At 50.8% G+C, this 18245-nt stretch overlaps 1 protein-coding gene across 1 annotated transcript in view; it reads right to left on the bottom strand.

The window, feature by feature from the left end:
* Positions 1-940: 940 nt before the first annotated feature.
* Positions 941-18245, bottom strand: part of CRY2 (cryptochrome circadian regulator 2) — a 33922-nt gene continuing 16617 nt past the window's right edge. Inside the window, exons 6-12 of the mRNA XM_047877950.1 lie at positions 16158-16298; positions 15586-15897; positions 15190-15341; positions 14865-15067; positions 14438-14530; positions 13079-13220; positions 941-3208 (exon numbers count right to left, since the gene is read on the bottom strand). Coding sequence (XP_047733906.1) covers positions 13081-13220; positions 14438-14530; positions 14865-15067; positions 15190-15341; positions 15586-15897; positions 16158-16298 — 1041 coding nt within the window. The 3' untranslated portion in view covers positions 941-3208; positions 13079-13080. The remainder of the gene's footprint in view (positions 3209-13078; positions 13221-14437; positions 14531-14864; positions 15068-15189; positions 15342-15585; positions 15898-16157; positions 16299-18245) is intronic.

Genomic DNA, 18245 nt, shown 5'->3' with positions numbered 1-18245 from the left:
GTCATGTCATAATGGCTAATAATTGTTGCTTAAGAGTATGTGCTTGCCTCAACCAAGAGCGTCCTCAGGTCAGGAGTGTGCATGTGTGAGACAATTCCATCTTCCAGAATCTTTTGCTCAAGAACAAAGGTATCTTAGCTCCTGAGGCCAAGCCAGAGACACATTAGAGAGAAGCCAGGAGACGGGAGAGAGGGAGGGACAGGTCCAGGTCTTGGTGGGAAGGAGTTTCAAAGCAGAGTTAAGAATGAGATGAAACCCGGGGCCAAGTTTCTCCCCTTTTCCACTTTCTCACTCTGTGCGGGACAGCTTGTGTATTCTTGGGCCCTGCCTGAGCCCCTTCCCACAAGAAGCTGGTGTGTGGTGTGGGCTAACAAAACTCTTCCAGTGATCCAAGGCTAGAAGTCATCATAGGAAAGCCCACACACACTGCAGAGAGGGGCCACTCTCTGGCCAGATGGCACGAGGCAAAAAAGCCGGGCAGATGCTGATCACCTGGTTAGATCAGAGTTCTTGCTGCCTGTGTCCCCTTCACACCGAACAGTGCTTAAGTGGCTGAGTCAAGATAAAGGATGGACTGAGGGCCTGGAGAGAGCCCTGCCTGGACGGACTGATCCTCAGCCCTGGGGGTTTTAGGTGGGCCAAGAGGCTGAGTCACTGCAAGATAGAATCCTGGGCCTAGAGTGCTCTATACCCTTCTAGGTGACTGACCCCCCAACTTGGCCAAGCTGTGAAACTGCCACTAGTCTGCTCTGGCCACTCACCTAGGGACCTCCCACTTCCTCCATCTCTACCCATCCCTCTCCCTCTTGCCAAGTCTCAGGCAGGGTGAGAAGCTCCTGGTTCCAGCACAACCAAGATGGTCTGGCCTAAGGCTTCATTCAGGCTCAGCCTCACAGATTCCTGGTTACCGGACCTCCCACAAGATTGACAACAACACAGCTTTGCTCAGACAGTATCAGACATTTATGAAACAAGTGAATATTCACAAAATGTGGGAGAAACACACCTTCTCAGTAAGAATAAAATCTCTGTATAAAGTGCATTTTGCCTGCGACCATCTCTCCCCCATGCTGGCCCCTGCATCAGGATTTGGGGCAATATGCTGTGGCAGCCCTGTGAACACCTAGGCCAGAAGAGGGAAGGCATGAAGCCATCACGGAGCTCGGGGCCATCAGACGCACCCTATCCTCACCCTGACCCTCCCAGCTCCAGGAGTGGACCACTCTATTCCACTGGGGATGGGCCAGCTTGCCAGGGATGGTGAAGTAGGGGGAAGAGAGCCATCATCTAACAGGCAGGAAAAGGGAATCATCCTGATACTTGAATGTGCTGCTAAATAAATACTGACTCCGGCCTTCTCAAGTTCTCAAAACAGCCTTCCAAGGCTCGCTCTACTCCCCTTCTGACAACAACCCCTCATTCTCTTTCCTCCTGGTTGGGGCTGGGGAACAGAGAAGACCCCAACCCAATGCTGTGAATATACACCATCGCCTGTACCTTGCTTCCCCCACAGGATTACGGGACATTTGTAGTGAGGGTGACAGACATACAACAGTTGGACTCTAAAGGCAGCTCTCTGGCTGAGAAAACCTGAGGACATCTCAGGAAGAAGCCTGTCAATGTGCCGGACAGCTGTAGGAGACAGAAGCCTGACTCCAGGGTTCTGGTCCGAGGACAGAGGAGGACAGTGAGGGACAGGGCTAGGGCCAAGGGAGTTAACAGCTATGAGGCTAGGAAAGGTCACAGGGGAGGTAGAGAGGAAAAGGCCCAGAGGCCAGCCTAATGTTACAGGTGAGGACACAAATCCATAGAGGAATTAGCCTCTCAGTTACGCACGCACCTACACACACACACACACACATGCGCGCGCGCACACACACACACACACACACACACTCTCACTTTGTGGCTCAAGTGCAGGCCACAGGGTGGAAGGAAGACTTGCTCCAGCTGACCACACAGTCCTTTTCATTATGTCTTTCTCCACAGGCCTTCAACAGTGGGAGGGTTGAGGTGGGAGGCCAGGCTACTTCTGGAATGCAAGGCCTTGGCTTCTCGGGGTCAAACCTCCCACCTGCTGCTTCTGGAAGGGTTGGTGTGCTGGGTGGGGTCTCTACCTGGACATTTCCCAACTGTCCCTGGCAGTTCCCACCTGAGTCTACCTGCCGGGGTCCTTGGCATCCAGCTACTGGGAGAGCTGACACAGCACTTGGATGCTGACCAGCCCCAGGCAGGCCCCAGAAGCCTACAGACCACAGGATAGAATGGCTTTCCTGGCTGTCAGCTGACCTCAGGCAGCACTGTGGTACAGCCAGGGAGCCAGGGGGCCTTCTATCACCAGGAACCTGGCTTCCTCCTGGTGGAGGCGCTGACTCCACAGTCAGCACTCGGGCTGGCTCTCAGCTTCTGAGGAAGGGAGAATAAAAGCTGGGATTCCGTTCCGAACCTTAGGTTTTCAGCCCCAGAAAGGCAGATGCACTTTTTAGGCTACCGTCTACAGTACTATGTATATGGCACACCAGTCAGGTAGCTGGTTCTACCTCCCCATGATGACATCAAGTTTTCAGATCTGTTTACAGCCTCATGCTCAGTCCCAGATGCCCAAGGAGGGGTCTCGAGGAGCCAGTGGCAGGAAATCTTAAAATAAGAAAGAAGCCGGGCCAGGTGACTGTGTCTGGACAGCATCTGTCCCCTCTAGCCTGCCCAGCCTCCAGGGTCATAAAGCAGGAACTCAGCAGGGCTGCCTCTAGAATCCCATGCTCTGGACCAGAGCCAGCCATGTTGCCCTCCCGCTCGCTCCTCAGTCTGATGTGACGAGAGAGGGAGGGAGGGCTCAGGGTCGGGGTGGGGGCAGAGGCCAGAATCCCAGCTAGGGTCCTTCTACTCTTCTGTTCAGACAAGGGAGCTGGCTCACAGGGACAGGTTTGGCTGAAAGTCACCGCCATGACCTCTAGCCTGGTGTCTGGAGGCTGAGGTGAAGCTGCTACATGTATTCCTCCAGCCCCAGCAGCGTTCGAAATCACAAGAGTGTAAACAGAGGCATGCACACGCAAACAGGCACACCACTCCTTCCTCCGCGCACGCGTACACACATGCACACTCGCTCGCTCAATCTCTGTCGGTGATCAGCTTTTCTGCAGGTTGCACTCTGCTGCCACGGTGGCTGCTCGGGCACCCAGGCTTCGCTCGTGGAGCTACAGCGCTGCAGCTGAAAGAGAAAAACAAATGCAAAAAGGAGCATTCAGGAGGCCGCTTAGTTGCCCAGGGACACAAACTCCTCTGTCTGCTTCTCAGGGGACACTCAGGCTGGGAACTGAGAAGAGCCTAGAGTGAACTGCACAGGCCTGGGGACAAGGCTGTTGCTGGGATGCCACCAGGTGCCTGAACACTGCCCCTCTGAGGTGGCGACACAGAACCAGCTATCCCCTGCAGGTTCTGGGCCTCCTTGGCTCAGGGCAGGAAAGGAGGAGGAGAAGGCTCTAGGAGACTCAACCGAGGCCCTGGATGACACTTGCTCTGATAGGACAAGGGCAGTTTTCACAGCAAGGCACAATGGCTGCTGCCAGAGATATTCAGAAAAATATGGCTGGAAGAGAAGCCAGCTGGGACCAGTAATTTGAAGATGAAGACAAAGACTGAGTTTAGAATCAGCCAGTGAACAAATTTCCACATATAGATTAAAGAACCCTGGCGAAGTGCTAGAAGATGGGGGGGTGGGGGTGGAGACACCAGGAAGAATCATTTTAAATATTTATGACATTCTGAATCTGGGGCAGAGAGAAGAAACGGACTCATGTCTGCTAACAGAGGACAGGGTAAGCCTGTCTTAGTGCTGGGCTGCCTATTTGAATGGGTCCAGTGAACCTGAGAGTGCACAGAGACATGCAGGGTTCCACTAAAAGTTTGTACAGTTTCGGGGAGCCTGGGTGGGTTGAGCATCCAACTTTGGCTCAGGCCATGATCTCACGGTTTGTGAGTTCAAGCCCCACATTGGGCTCTGTGCCGTCAGGGCCGAAGTTGGACGCTCAACCAACTGAGCCACCCAGGCTCCCCATGATCCTGTTAATCCTGAAGACATGACCTCCATTTTTACAAATGAGAAAACAGAAGGTAGACAGGATAAGTTGCCTAGGACGATAGCATCAAAAGTGGCAGGGCCAAACCACGAAACCCAGGTCTGATGCTGACACCTGTATTTTTGCCATTAAGTAATCTCTATGTTCTAGTATTGCTCGTCAAGACTTTTAGGGACTATAAAAAGAAATTCAACAGGGAGCATGGAGACTAATATACATCCAAGCAATATAAGTGGAAGTTTAGAATTTAACGGAAGAGGGAAAATGCTCTGAAGAGTCAAAGATTCAGAATCAGTCTTCTGACACATGCAACTCTTTTAAGACAAATGTTAAATCTGAAGATTTTATCCAGATGATGATACGTTATCCAGAAGCTAGGCGAAATAAAGAGCAAATATAAGAGTGATACCTGAATGAGTCAGTACTGAGTACCCCACTCTTTTTTTAAGTTTTACTTACTTATTTTTGAGAGAGAGAGAGAGAGAGAGAGAGAGCGAGAGAGAGAGAGCATGAGTGTAAGCAGGGGAGGGGCAGAGAGAGCGGGAGAGAGAATCCCAAGCAGGCTCTGTGCTGTCAGCACAGGAGCCCGATGTGGGGCTCGATCTCATGAACTGTGAGATCATGACTTGAGCTGAAATCAAGAGTCAGACACCTAACTGACCGAGCCACCCAGATGGTCTGAGTACCTCATTCTTTAAAATATACATTATTTTCAATAATTTTTCCTTTAAGCTTGTACCAAAATGACCTAGCCATATTTTTCCTAAAAGTAAATGTATTTGTTTCTGAAGTATACATGTTTATTGAAACATGCTGTGGTATATATTTTACACACAGGTCTCTGTGGCCCCTGTTAAGCCAGAGATGACTTTTGTTCTGAAACTGAAAAACTCAGGATTTTTCCTGAATGGAATGGAGAGTGTACCATACAGGTCCTCTTACCCAATACCTCTTTTTATCTTGTTTTCTCCACCTTTAAGGGATGGGGGAGGATAAAGAGTGCATGAAGATTCCTTAGAATATGGGCTCTAACTCTGGGGTTCTTGGCCCCTTTGTGGTCCAAGGATAGGATTAAGGGGCAGTCCATGAGGACCCTGAAGTTCTGTGCACATTTTTCTGTGTGTATGAATTGCTACAACTTACTGGGGAGAATCTATCCTTTTTTTTGTTTGTTTGAATTTTTTTTTAATTAAAAAAAAAATTTTTTTTTTCAACGTTTATTTATTTTTGGGACAGAGAGAGACAGAGCATGAACGGGGGAGGGGCAGAGAGAGAGGGAGACACAGAATCGGAAACAGGCTCCAGGCTCTGAGCCATCAGCCCAGAGCCTGACGCAGGGCTCGAACTCACGGACCGCGAGATCGTGACCTGGCTGAAGTCGGACGCTTAACCGACTGTGCCACCCAGGCACCCCTGTTTGTTTGAATTTTTAAACGTTTTTATTTTATTCTGCAGAGAGAGGGGGAGACAGAGTGCGAGTGGGGGAGGGACAGAGAGAGAGGGAGAAACACAGACTCTGAAGCAGGCTCTAGGCTCCAAGCTGTCAGCACAGAGTCCAACGCGGGGCTCGAACTCACGGACCATGAGATCATGACCTGAGCTGAAGTCAGACACTTAACTGACTGAGCCACGCAGGTGCCCCTGGGGAGGATCCATCCTTTATCAGACTCTCCAAAGCATGGGTAACCCGAAAAAGGGTTTACGAACCAATGCCTATATATGGTTGGGGAAAAAAAATATTTTCATTGAATTAATTTCACTTTTTCTTTTTACTTTTTAATGTGGTTACTAGAAATTTAAAATTATACTTGTGGCATGCATTGTATATCTGACAGGACTGTTCTAGAGTTTGAAGCAATGAAATCTTTGTTACGGGGAGACAGAAACCCCCCTCTTTTTCAGATTCTCTGATCGAACACTAGGCAGCGTAATTGTGTAAGCAAATGCTTAATTGTAACCAGTGATCTTCACAGCTTCTGGCAAACTTGTCTCTAAGTACTTATGATTGTTGCTTATAGAGCTAGGGCTTAGCAATAGAAGATGACTGAGTGCCTTAGAGGATTTGGGGTATGTATTACGGGACTAAGGATTTCCAGGCTCCCTCTCCATCTTGACCATACAGGGAGGAGACATGCCCTTATTTCAATGGGCAATGGCACTCCATAGCGGTTGTCCAGGGTCTATGGGGCCTTTATGAAGAGTAGACAAGAGCCCTGCCTTCACTCCTGAGATCACCTGAATAACGAATGGATCCATGTACTTGCTAACAGCATTGACTTGCTTTTGGTTAAAAAAGCCCTTTTCAGGTGCCTAGGTGGCTCAGTTGGTTAAGTGTTAATTCTTTAAAAAAAAATTTTTTTTTAACATTTATTTATTTTTGAAAGAGAGAGAGAGAGAGACAGAGGCAGAGTGCGAGTGGGGGAGGGGCAGAGAGAGAGGGAGACACAGAATCAGAAGCAGGCTCCAGGCTCCAAGCTGTCAGCACAGAGTCCGACGCGGGGCTTGAACCCATGAACTGTGAGATCATGACCTGAGCCGAAGTTGGATGCTTAACTGACTGAGCCACCCAGGCACCCCCAAGTGTCTGACTCTTGATTTCGGCTCAGGTCATGATGTCATAGTTCATGAGTTCAAGACCAGTCTGCTTGGGATTCTCTCTTCCCCCCTCTCTCGCTTATACTCTCTCTCTCTTAAAATAAATTTAAAAAACTTAAAAAAAATGCACTTTTTTGGGGCGCCTGGGTGGCGCAGTCGGTTAAGCGGCCGACTTCAGCCAGGTCACGATCTCGCGGTCCGTGAGTTCGAGCCCCGCGTCGGGCTCTGGGCTGACGGCTCGGAGCCTGGAGCCTGTTTCCGATTCTGTGTCTCCCTCTCTCTCTGCCCCTCCCCCGTTCATGCTCTGTCTCTCTCTGTCCCAAAAATAAATAAAAAACGTTGGAAAAAAATTACAAAAAAAAAAATGCACTTTTCAGTGACAGGTTTAATTCAAATGCTTAAACTGTCTTTTCATTGCAAAGTATCAAAATCCTTTCTCTCTCTTTTTTTTAGCTGCTTATCTTCATTATGTTTTTTCAGGGGATGGCCTAAGACTTCCCAAGTCACCATTTGTATAAAAAACATTATTTTGGAATTAATGTGACTTTGCAAGTATCTTTAATCAAATTTAGAAGATTATTTTCTAATATGCTTTGCCTGTCAACCTTCTTAATGATTGCCTTACGCCCCAGTGACAATGACCCATCATACAATCTGTGGATGGCATTCATTGAATTAGAATTAGGCTTATAATAAATCTCACATAAAGTACAGTAATCAAGAGGATATGTTATTTAATGTGCAACATTTCCTGTCTGCATCTGGTGCACACTGGCAGTGAGTGGGTATCCCAGTCTGCTGTGACAGCATAAGATATGTCCTGTTGCCTGCACATCTAAAATCCGAGCAATGTATTTGTCAGCTCCTCAATTATTCTGCATCACAATTAAACATTTTCCAAAGGAAAGCAACAATAAAAAGAACCAATGCCTAGAATATAAGCAGTCAGGTGGCTATAATGCTAGCACTTCAGACCTATGTAGACTTGGGTGTGACTTCGCTATGGGGCAGGCTCAGGAAGGGAGATGGCAGTGTGTGGGCCTCAGATAAGCCCCTGTGACCCAAGTCCCTCTGTGATGGGTTCAAAAACACAAATACAGAAAACCAAGGTTTGGAAGAACCAGGATGTGCTTGTCCACGAAATCAGTCAAAGGCCTGGTCAACTAGTTACTCAAGCTCCTTGATCAGCAGGTAACTAGGTAGTTCCTGTGCTCTTGTTCTCAAGCCAGGGCATAAGTCTGCAGAAAAAAACGTGGGCTGGGGAAATCAAAGGAGGCCCTGCAAGAAAATGACGACTGCAGCATTAAAAGAAAGGGAAGAACAGGTAGGGGGAGGCACCAAGGGAAAAATCAACTCATAAAACATGCACTGAAAAATCAATCTCTCAATTGTCCAACTCTTTCAACCTGTCATTGAATGTAAGAAACACAGAAGCAGCAGCTGAACACAAAGTAAGTTAATGACTGCCTCCCTCAGTGCACCCGCTGTTCGAATTACCCCCAGGCTACCTGTGAGCCAGATGCTAACAAGAAATCCAAGTCTGTGAGTCTACCCTTCCCCTGACCCCAGCCCAGAAGGGGCGTGTGGATGATGTGCACGCAGGAGCTTACATCAGCAGAGGATACCCCAACAGCTCAAGGTTGGCGGAAACTTTGGAGCCTGCAACCAGGTCTCGGTGCCCAGGAGCTTGAAAGGGGCAGAGGGTTTGCCACCAGCTCGCAATTAGGAAGAAGGAGGAACAGAGGCGCAGCCGGGCTTGGATGGGCTAAGATGGGCTACAAAGCAGGGCTCTCAGCTCCGTCTCATTTCTCATGTCAGTGACACCCTTTCCCTTCCTGCACCCTACAAATCCTACAGCAAGGGGAGGGGATGTCAGCCAGCCAACAGCTACTTGGTTGGGAAAGTGCAAAGGGACACTGAGTCCCAACTTCTCGTTTCTAGGTCAGGAAGTGAGAAGTGGAGAGGTGAGGAGAGGTGAGGCAACTCGGGTGAAGGCTTCCAGGCAGTGAGCGCAGGATGGCAATGCAGACACTGGTCTGAGCGTAAGACCAGAGTCCCACTGTCTCCACATCTACTGTGTAGCATTTTAGGTCACCCGCTGCCTTTCCCATATGTTGTTTCACATGAGGGACACACAACAGAAGTGCCAAAATGACAAGGAAGAGATTCCAGACGTCAGGTTTTCTGCAGTGAAGCCCCAGGGCTAACCAAGCTTGGTGACCTGTGGGCAGGGGAGGGGAAGAGGTGACCCCTTGCCCAGGAGACTTCTGTATTCAATTGGGGCTTCTCTCAACAACCACTGTGTGCCAGCCGATGGGCAAATGGATCATGTGCGCTGCTCCCCCATGACAAAGCAATTGGACCAATAAGAAAAATCTGTACACAATTCGAGGCTAATGGAATCCTGAGCAGTCAGCAGCTTTAGGGATTATAGGGAAGCCTCTGAAATGATAGCTATTTGGAGACTGGCTTATTTTTCAGTTTAGTGAACATTGTACAATACCACCAAATGCAGAACAGACACTGGTGTGGGTTTTAGGTAAGCATGAAACCTACTGATATCAAGGCATGTTTTACACTGTAAATTGTTGTCTGTCCTGTGAACTGCCATAGCTCTGAGGCATTAGAAATAATGGAATCACAAAGCCACAGAGCTCAGAGCTAAATGGGGCCTCAGAAGATTCAGGATGGAGCCTTCAGACTGGTAAAGAATGATTAGTCACACCTTATAGATGCAGTCTCAGAAAGGCCAGGTATCCTGCCCCAAGTCACACAACTAATGCTGACCAAGAGAAGAGGGGAGAAGGGTAAGTCTCCTGCTTCTCAGTGTCCCGTGTCAACTCTGGCCACGTGGCCACAGCTCTGTGGTCCACTTAGCCCGGAGGGCTGCCTCTGGCTAAAGTAACAATAACACAATTCAAGACACCCTGAGAAGCATGTACAAGATGGTAATGTGATTTCATCTCCGTGGTGCATTTGACCTTGTTCAAAGGCTTTTTTGCACATACGGGTTTTCATTTTCTTTCCCTAACGTGTGCTCGATTGGCAGGGCAGGTGACAAGGTGCTATTATCACTGTTTTACAGATAAGGATGTTGAATGTCTTGGGGGCCAGGCACTACCACCAGCACCCAGTGAAACCCAAGTATACTCTCTTCTCTCAGGGTTTTCAAAGAACACGTGCATTCTTCCCCAGTCTGTCTTGTCCTCTGACCTCCTAGCCCCCCACTTCCAAGCAATTAGCCATGATTAAGAGCATAGGAAATCTTGAGAATCAGTCCTGAAGATCCCAGTTGGCCAACGGATAATCTCCTGGGTGGCCAGGCCAGAGACAGGCTGACGTCCGCACCCTTGTAATGTTTTTACTTGGAGTCACTGCTATCGCGTCTCAGCTGGCTCCCCCACTGCCACCATTTCCTCTGCAGACCCCAGCCCAATGCCTTCCAAAAACGCCTGTTTGATCAGTTCACTCTCCTGTTCCAAAATGGTCCTTAGTACAGAGTACTAGGACTCACCTGCCTGACATTTAAGACCCTGCAGGCTCCAACCCAACAGTAGCCTTATATTCTTCTAAAATAATAGTGATGATATCTATAATAGCTACCATTTACTGGATACTTATGAGCCAGGCATTGGGCTAACTGCCTTGCCTATTACCTAGACGCTGTTAGCTGTCTTACCAGTACCCACACTTCCTAGCTACCAAAACCCTGATTTTGTTCAGTGGGTCACGGACCGGCACAGACAGTGGATCATGATTGGTCTAAGTCAGTGAGTCTCAAAGTACAGTCCCAGAACAGCAGCATCATCGGCTGCTGGGAACTTGTTAGAAATGCAAATTCTCGGGGCGCCTGGGTGGCTCAGTTGGTTAAGTGTCCGACTTCAGGTCAAGTCATGATCTCACGGTCTGTGGGTTCGAGCCCCACATCGGGCTCTGTGCTGACAGCCCAGAGCCTGGAGCCTGCTTTGGATTCTCTGTCTCCCTCTCTCTCTGACCCTCCCCTGCTCATGCTCTGTCTCTCTCAGTCTCAAAAATAAAAACATTAAAAAAAAAAAAAAAAAGAAATGCAAATTCTCAGGCCCCACCCCAGACCTACAGGATCAGAAGTTCTGGGGGTGGGGCCCAGCAATCTGTGGTTTCACAAATCCTCCAGGGGATTCTGTTTCTCACTCAAGTTGGAAAACCAATGGTCTAAACCAATCCTGATAATCTGGATCCCTACTTCCCACACTGGAGGTGGCCTTGTGACTCAGTGTGGGCTCATGAGACCAACATGAAAAGCTGGGAGAAGGGTATTCTGGGAAAGCTTTTATTTTCTTGATGAAAAGGGAGAGAGGCATCCCCTCCCAATCTTTTTGTTTGTTTGTTCTTCTCCAATCTTAAAATTGCAACCCCCCACTGGGGGCCAACCTTTACTTTCTATCTTCTTACAAACGTTATTTTTTTCTTCATACCACTTAGAGCCTCTCGACTATATCTACTTGTTTACCGTCTGTCTCCTCCCACCAAGATGCACCCAAGAGGGAAGGGCCTTTGTCAGTCTTGTTCAGCACGTCTCAGTATCCTCATGTGCACAAAAGTGTCTGGCAAACTGCGTTGACTTGGTGTGTGTTTACTGATAAATGAGCACAGTGGTCTCTTCTTTCTTGCTTTGGATGAGAAATTGATGGCTGAGGCTGTGGCAGCCACCTTGACACCACAGAGCAAGTGAATCTCAGAGAAACTGGCTCTGACATAGTTGAGCCAACTCAAAACCAGCAAGGTGCGCATTAGGGCCTCCTGTTAGGTGAGAAGAACAAGCCCCTGTCTGCTCGAGCCACAGCAGACAGCTTTCCTACTCCCAGCAGTGCCCCGCGCTCCTATCAGACACATAAATGTAACCATTTAGCCTTTGTAACAACCTACTTTATAGGTAAGGAAACTAAGTCTCATACCAGTTAACTAACTTGTACAAGATCACATAAGCATTAAGCTATTTTCCTTGTCCAAAATGCCCTCCTTGTGGTCTAAATCCAACTTACCTTTTAGCCCCAAGTGTAAACTTCTGTACTGTATTCCCTGATCACTCCAGCCCACCAACCGCTGGCTTATCACAAGCATGTAGAGTCTATATCATCTGTCTAGGAATTAGAAGTTATTTGCCCTCTTTTTCTAAGCAGACTGTTAAATGCTTGTGGGTGGGCATCATCACATATCTTATATGCATATACTCCCCTACCTCACATAGCTCCTGGCAATAATTTCATGCTGAATTGGATGCCATTAGCTAACTGAGCAACCTTGATCCAGACATTTAACCTCTCTATTCTTTGATCTTCTCACCTGAAAGTCGGGAGTGACAGCCTGGCAAGGTCCAGATTTATAAGGCAGAATGAACTTTGCTTAGTATCAAAGAGCTAAGAGATAACTAAGAGAGTAGTATCTAAGCCTGCCAGTGCTTCTGGAACAAGCCAGCACAAATCTATCAGTGACGTCTATGACCAAGAGCCTCATAGGGTAAAGGGCACAAGCATCAAACAATCATTGTCTCACCCAGCACTCAAGCTTAGCCGCTGAAATCAGATGGCCTCACCTGGCCCTGAAATGGAAGGGTGTGGAAAAAAGAATCCATGGGCTCCATAGAGAAAAAGCATCCTCTCCAATCTAATGACGCAGACATGGCACATAAAGAACAGCCTGGGATGATGACTCAAAGAGAAGAGTAATTTATATTTCCCCAAGAAAGGCATAAAAGTCCTTTCCTGCTCTGGGGAGGGAGCCAATTTTTATTTTGTAAATGACATTCAGGGGGCTTCCAAGAAAGCGGAGTGCTGACAGGGAAGTGCAGAGCCAAGGCCAGGAGGAAGGGGAGAACAGAGGAGTGGCTTCAAGAGGCAGAGACCATGGGCAGCCAGACTCTACTGGTCCTCAGGCAGGGCTGGGCCTGGCCAGCAGTGCCCAGCCCTCTGCTTGTCTTCTGAAGGTCAGTGCTGCCCTCCACTGGCCTGCCTACGGAACACAGACCGTCCACGAGGGCAGAAGGTCCAGGAGCATCCTCATATCCTGCCATGGGGCCATTTCTCCTACAGCTTCCTCTCCGGGTCTCTGCTTTCTTTTTGTGGGATTTGCCTCACTTTGACAGGTAGAAAGAGCCAAAGGGGGAAAAAAAAAAGAAAGAAAGGTTTTTCCTTAGCTGGTAAAGAAAGAAAAACGCTTTACTTTTAAATTTCTTTTTAAAATTTAAGAGGCATAGAAGTCAGAATGGAAGAAATTTAGAGCTGAAATCCTAGAAAAAAATCATGCAGTCGCCACGAGGTTTTCATCTGGTTTGCTGGGTTTTAGCCTTCAGCTGGCAGGGCAGTAGTTTTCCAGACCCCTGTCCACCTCTCCCACCTCCTTCCTCTAGCTGAATCTGCGCTGTCACTCACCCTCAGACGTCCCTGCTCGGCAGCTCTGGGGCGGGCAACCCTGCCACCCTCGCCCGTTTGCTGAGTTCTTCGCCCGGTGGCTCCTCGGCTGCTTCCAGCTTGCGTTTCGGGGACGCTGGGCCACTCGGTAGTGCTCTTGGGCCTGTAGAGAAGCAGGTCAAAGTGTCACAAGGACCCTGCATGGAGCCAAGAGGACCCGACACTGTGCAACGGCAGCTCTTCCAGGGGCAGGGAGCCTGCCTCAAAGCCATGCCAACGAGTTGCTCCTCAGGTCCGCCCCTCGGTCTTTTCTCAGCAGTGACCTTGCCTGGAAATGTCTAAGGAGGGCATGACCAGGCCTGCTGGAGGCAGGGCCACCTTCTGGGCCCCAAATCCCACGGGCTCCAGGCCACAGACTGCTCTGGCGTGTCTGCTGCCCTTGCTCTGAAGGTCAGGCATTCCCTCGGAGACGCTGGATCAGCCTCCTGAAGCAGGAACAAGCAGCACCCTCATCTGTGGAGCTAGCCTGGCTTGGCAAACTAGAAAAACCCCTGGCGCTCTTGCTGGCCTCATCTTACTGACATCGATCCCAGAGCTGAAGGGAGGAGGTGAAGAATTCGGCAAGACTGCCTGACCTGTCTTTGCTGCCACCACCGGACACTGCCGCCCCCTCCTGCCTGGACCACCACGGTTGCCTCCTTTCTAGTCTCCCTGTCCTTGGGCCTGCCCGCACCGCACTGTCCCTTCCACACAGCAGGCGGAGGGAGCTTTTGAAAACACAGGTCAGGTCACACACCTTCACCCTGCTGACCACCCCTCAGTGCCTCCTCAGTGCGCTGATGACACAATCCTACTCCCCCTGGAGGGGGGGGGGGGCGGGCCCATGTGACACCGCTCCTGCCACACCTGGTCCCCATCTCACTCTAGCTCCTCCCTCGGGGTACACCAAGCAGCACCGGCTTCCCTTCCTCTGTGCCTCGAATGGGCTAAGGTCGTTCGTCTCTGAGTCTTTCCCTGCTATTCCCTTTGCCTGGAATGTTCTTCCCCCAGTTCTTGGAAAGCCTGGTTCTCCTTGTTACCAGGGTCCTGCTCAGAAAGGGGTTTCCTGACTAATTCTGTCTAAAGAGCCTGAAGGAATCCCCCTTCCCCAGCCCCTCTCTTACCAGGTCATTCAATTTTATTTTCCCCCAAAGCACTTGTTATCAAAAATGCTCTTACACAGTTCCTTTACTATTTGTCTCTGCCAAGAGGAATATAAGCTCTCTGTAAGGGCACAGATTCATTCTGGCCTCTGTCCTCAGTCCTCAATGACTGAACTGGTAGTAGTTCTGCAGTGTCCTCCGGGTGGACACGGGCCCCAGGAGGCCAGCTGCTACTCACCTGCACTGCTCACGTTCCCAGTCTGGCTCGAGCTGGGCTCTGCCACCGGGTTGCTGAGGTCTTCCACACAGGAAGGGACAGAAGCCAGCAGACCTGGGAGAGAGGCAGGGATACAATCAGAATGTAATCTCGCAGGACTCTAGAGGGCCACCAGGCGGTTGAAAACAAGATGCGGTGGTGGGAAAGGGGGTGCTGGGCCATGACACTGGGGCTCCATCGCTTCCCGCTGTGGCCACGATGAAGAGAGGCCCCGTCCAGCCTGGCCTACAGTGCCCTGTGCCCTGGGAAGTCAAGTCAACTTAACAGCTCAAAAGAGAGCACTCAGTCTCCCTTTGCAAATATCTGGAAATCCCCTCTGAGCCCGCAGGTAGGTGCTGTCCTGCCCCTAGTGAGCTAGGGGATGGTGGTGGGAGTAGCGGCTCCTTACAGAGTCCCCGGTAGCGGGAGAGCTGCTGATAAATCTGCTTCATTCGCTCAATGTTGAGTCGGCTGGTCTCAGCATGGTTGACAATGGGCCGGGGATAGTCCACCCCGATGATGCATTTGGCTGCCTTCTGAATGGACTCTGGGGCATTCCAGGGCTCATAGATGTATCGAGAGGGGAATCCTTTCAATATGGGCAGGTATCGCCTGAAACACATACATCGGACAACCGGTCAGCACACTGGCACTCTCCTTCAAAGGGCCAAGGGTATCTCATCCTAGGAGCAGGCCACAGCAGCCAGAGCAGAGAGCCTGGACCACATCCTCACCTGATGTAGTCTCCACTGGGGTCCGTGCGGCGGCCAAAGCCTACAGGGCAGTAGCAGTGAAAGAACTGTTGGAAGAAAGCACTGCAGGACAGCCACATCCAGCTGCCCGCGTTCACGCTGAAATCTGCATCCAGGAGCAGCTCATCAAATACCTAGATGGGGAGAGTGTGGGACAATCAGCCACCTTGAGGACCTCCTGCCATGATTCTCCCCAAGTTACCACACATCTCCCCATGGAGGAGAGCCAAAGCCCTTCTGTGGAGGGCAAACCAGAGAGGATTTGGAGGGGATGCCCAGGATCCAGGGATCCTACCCCATGCCCCAGCCCAGAAGAGGGCTGCCCCTGCTGGGCCTGACAAGAAGGAACAGGCCAGCTTCCCCCGAGAGAGCACTCACCCGGACCCCGCTCTCCCAGCTGACCCAGAGGTCTCCGCGGGTGAGGAAGCAGGCCACAGCGTGCCGGGCCAGATGGTGGATCCAGCCCTCCTGCCTCAGCTGGGTCATGATGGCGTCAATCCAAGGGAAGCCTGTCTTGCCCTCGGCCCACTTGGCCAGGGCCTCAGGGTTGCGGTCCCAGGGGATCTGGATGCAGATGGGGTTCCCCTCCATGCGGTCAAACCTGGGGTTGTTGGTGGCTGCCGTGTAGAAGAACTCTCGCCACAGGAGTTGCCCAAACAGGGAGAGGGGGGGCGTGCTGTTCCGCTTCACCTGGGGTTGGGGGTGGTAGCATGTGGATGCAAATACCCACCCAGCTCTCAGCACCATGTCGCTCAGGCCTCCCCCACAAGGGAATCTGGAGCTGCCACGAACGTGGTGGCTCCAAACCCCCTAGACGTGTGGCGGGACTGTGCCCTAGCAGTGGTCCAGCGTGCCCACGGGCTGAAAGCCCAGGCCCTTGACTGGCCCGGAAGCCCCGTTCTGCTTGGCCGTGACCGGGCGCAGGGTGCACTGCCCTCCCCGCCCCTCACCTTTTTGTACAGGTCCCACAGGCGGTAGTAGAAGAGGCGGCACGAGAGGCAGCCGAAGCGCAGGTAGGGGCTGAGGCCCGTGGGGCTGGCCAGCAGGGAGTTGGCGTTCATTCGGGGCCTCTCATAGTTGGCGACCCAAGCCTGCAGCGGGAAGAGAAGGCGAAGAAAGGAAAGGCCTGGATGTTAGAGAAAAAAACCCCGAGGCGCCGGCACAGAGCGTGACTTCAGAGCCCGCTGTCATACACGTCCTCCCATCTGATCTGAACCATCCTCTGAGGCGGCATTTCTCAGCGCCTCCTTTTGAAAACGAACGACGAAGCCCAAAGGGTGATTGTGCCTCTTCTGGGGTTAGAGTCGGTAAGAGACAGGGCCGGGGGGCACTTAGCTTCTGACTCCAGACTCCACCTACATCTAGGAACTATTTCTCTTGCTCCACTCCTAGAACCCTCTTTCTCTTCTTGATGACTCTTTCACAAACTTCACACCCTCTTCAGACCCCCTACGCCACACTTCCCCGCCACCCTCCGGCAGACGACTTTCCTTCCCGACAATAAGGAAATGGAAGCCCTCAGGAGAAAAGCTCCTCAACCTTTAGCCACCGAATCTACAAACTCGCCTGCATCTACACCTATCCCCTCTTGTGACCCTGCCCAAGGCCAAGGCCTCTGCCTGGCTCTGGAGCCCGCCCCTCTTCCCTCTCTTGCATGTTCCGTATCTTTCTCTCCAGTTTCTATTCCAAGAATATTGGGGAAGTCATCTAGCTTTTTCGCAAACCAAAGGAAAAAAAATGAAGGACTTCTAGTAACTTCTAGCAACCCTGCAGACCTCTACTCTTGGGTCCTCTTTCCTCTCTTCACACCCCATTTCCCCACACCCACCTTCACTTTTCAGCCCACTCGAGTCTGGCTCCTCCCCTCACCCACTCCCACCAAGCTGCCTCCCACCAAAGTCTCTGTGGTTTCCATGCCACTGAGTCCTGCAGGCACTTCCTGTCATAGTTTTGGACCTCTCGGCACATCTCACCCTGCTCCCGTCTCCATAACCCTCTGTTCTGTTGGCCTTTGGACTCCACACACTCCTGGCTGCCTCCCCTCCCAACCCCTTCAGTGCTGGCATCTCAGGGCTCTGTGCTGGGTCCCCTACTCAACTGTGTTCCTGGGGGAGAGCGTCCAGTCCCGTGGCTCCCAACACCACTTGTTTACGGAGGATCAGCATGTCAGTGGCTCCAGCCCAGGATGCTTAGCTGCTGCTTAGCTGGATTCCCAGATCACTCCATCCACCTCCCTGCCAGGATCTCTACTTGACTGCCCTCCAGGCCCCTCGAAGCGTAACAACTCTTTTCTTCAAACCACCCTTCCACGGGCATCCTTATCTCAGAAAATGCACCGTCATCCACCTGGGTGTCCACGCCAAGGCCTGGCCATCACCTGTGACTTCTTTGTGGCCAAGTCCTGTCAATTCTACTGTTCAAAGATTCCTCAAATCTGTCCTTTTCTTCCCATCACTCTTGCCACCAACCTGGATCAGGCTAAGATGTAGACTCGACGACTGTGACAGGCTCCCAATTGATCTCCCTGCATCTATTCTGGTCGCCCTCTAATCCCATCTCCACACTGGGGGCAGAGTCACTGTTATTTAAGGTTTTTTTAGTCTACATACTTCCTGTCCTTTCTTTCTTTCCCTTTAAGGTTTTCTGCGAAGAACCCAGGTCATTTGACTTGTACTGATTCCCGCAGTCTACAGTTTGCTGATTGCACACGCACAGTATATTGCTGCAAACTGGTGGCCGGTACCAGAGACTGGGTTGGACTCAGGTTTGACTTCTTTGGCAAGACTGCAGGGGGACATAATGCTTGACTGTCTCTCTTTATGGGGGTTAGCAGTCATTGATGCACAATGCGTCATCACTGAAGGTTGCAAAATGTTCCATCATTCCATTCACATTTAAAAATAGGGATACTGAGGGGCACCTGGGTGGCTCAGTCGGTTAAACGTCTGATTTCGGCTCAGGTCATGATCTCACGGTTCATGGGTTCAAGCCCTGCATCAGGCTCTGTGCTGATGGCTCAGAGCCTGGAGCTACTTCAG

The sequence above is a fragment of the Prionailurus viverrinus genome, chromosome D1 (genome assembly GCF_022837055.1).
Source record: "Prionailurus viverrinus isolate Anna chromosome D1, UM_Priviv_1.0, whole genome shotgun sequence".
Lineage (NCBI taxonomy): Eukaryota > Metazoa > Chordata > Mammalia > Carnivora > Felidae > Prionailurus > Prionailurus viverrinus.
The sequence above is the reverse complement of the archived record's forward strand: the minus strand, read 5'-3'. Positions and strand labels throughout refer to the sequence as shown.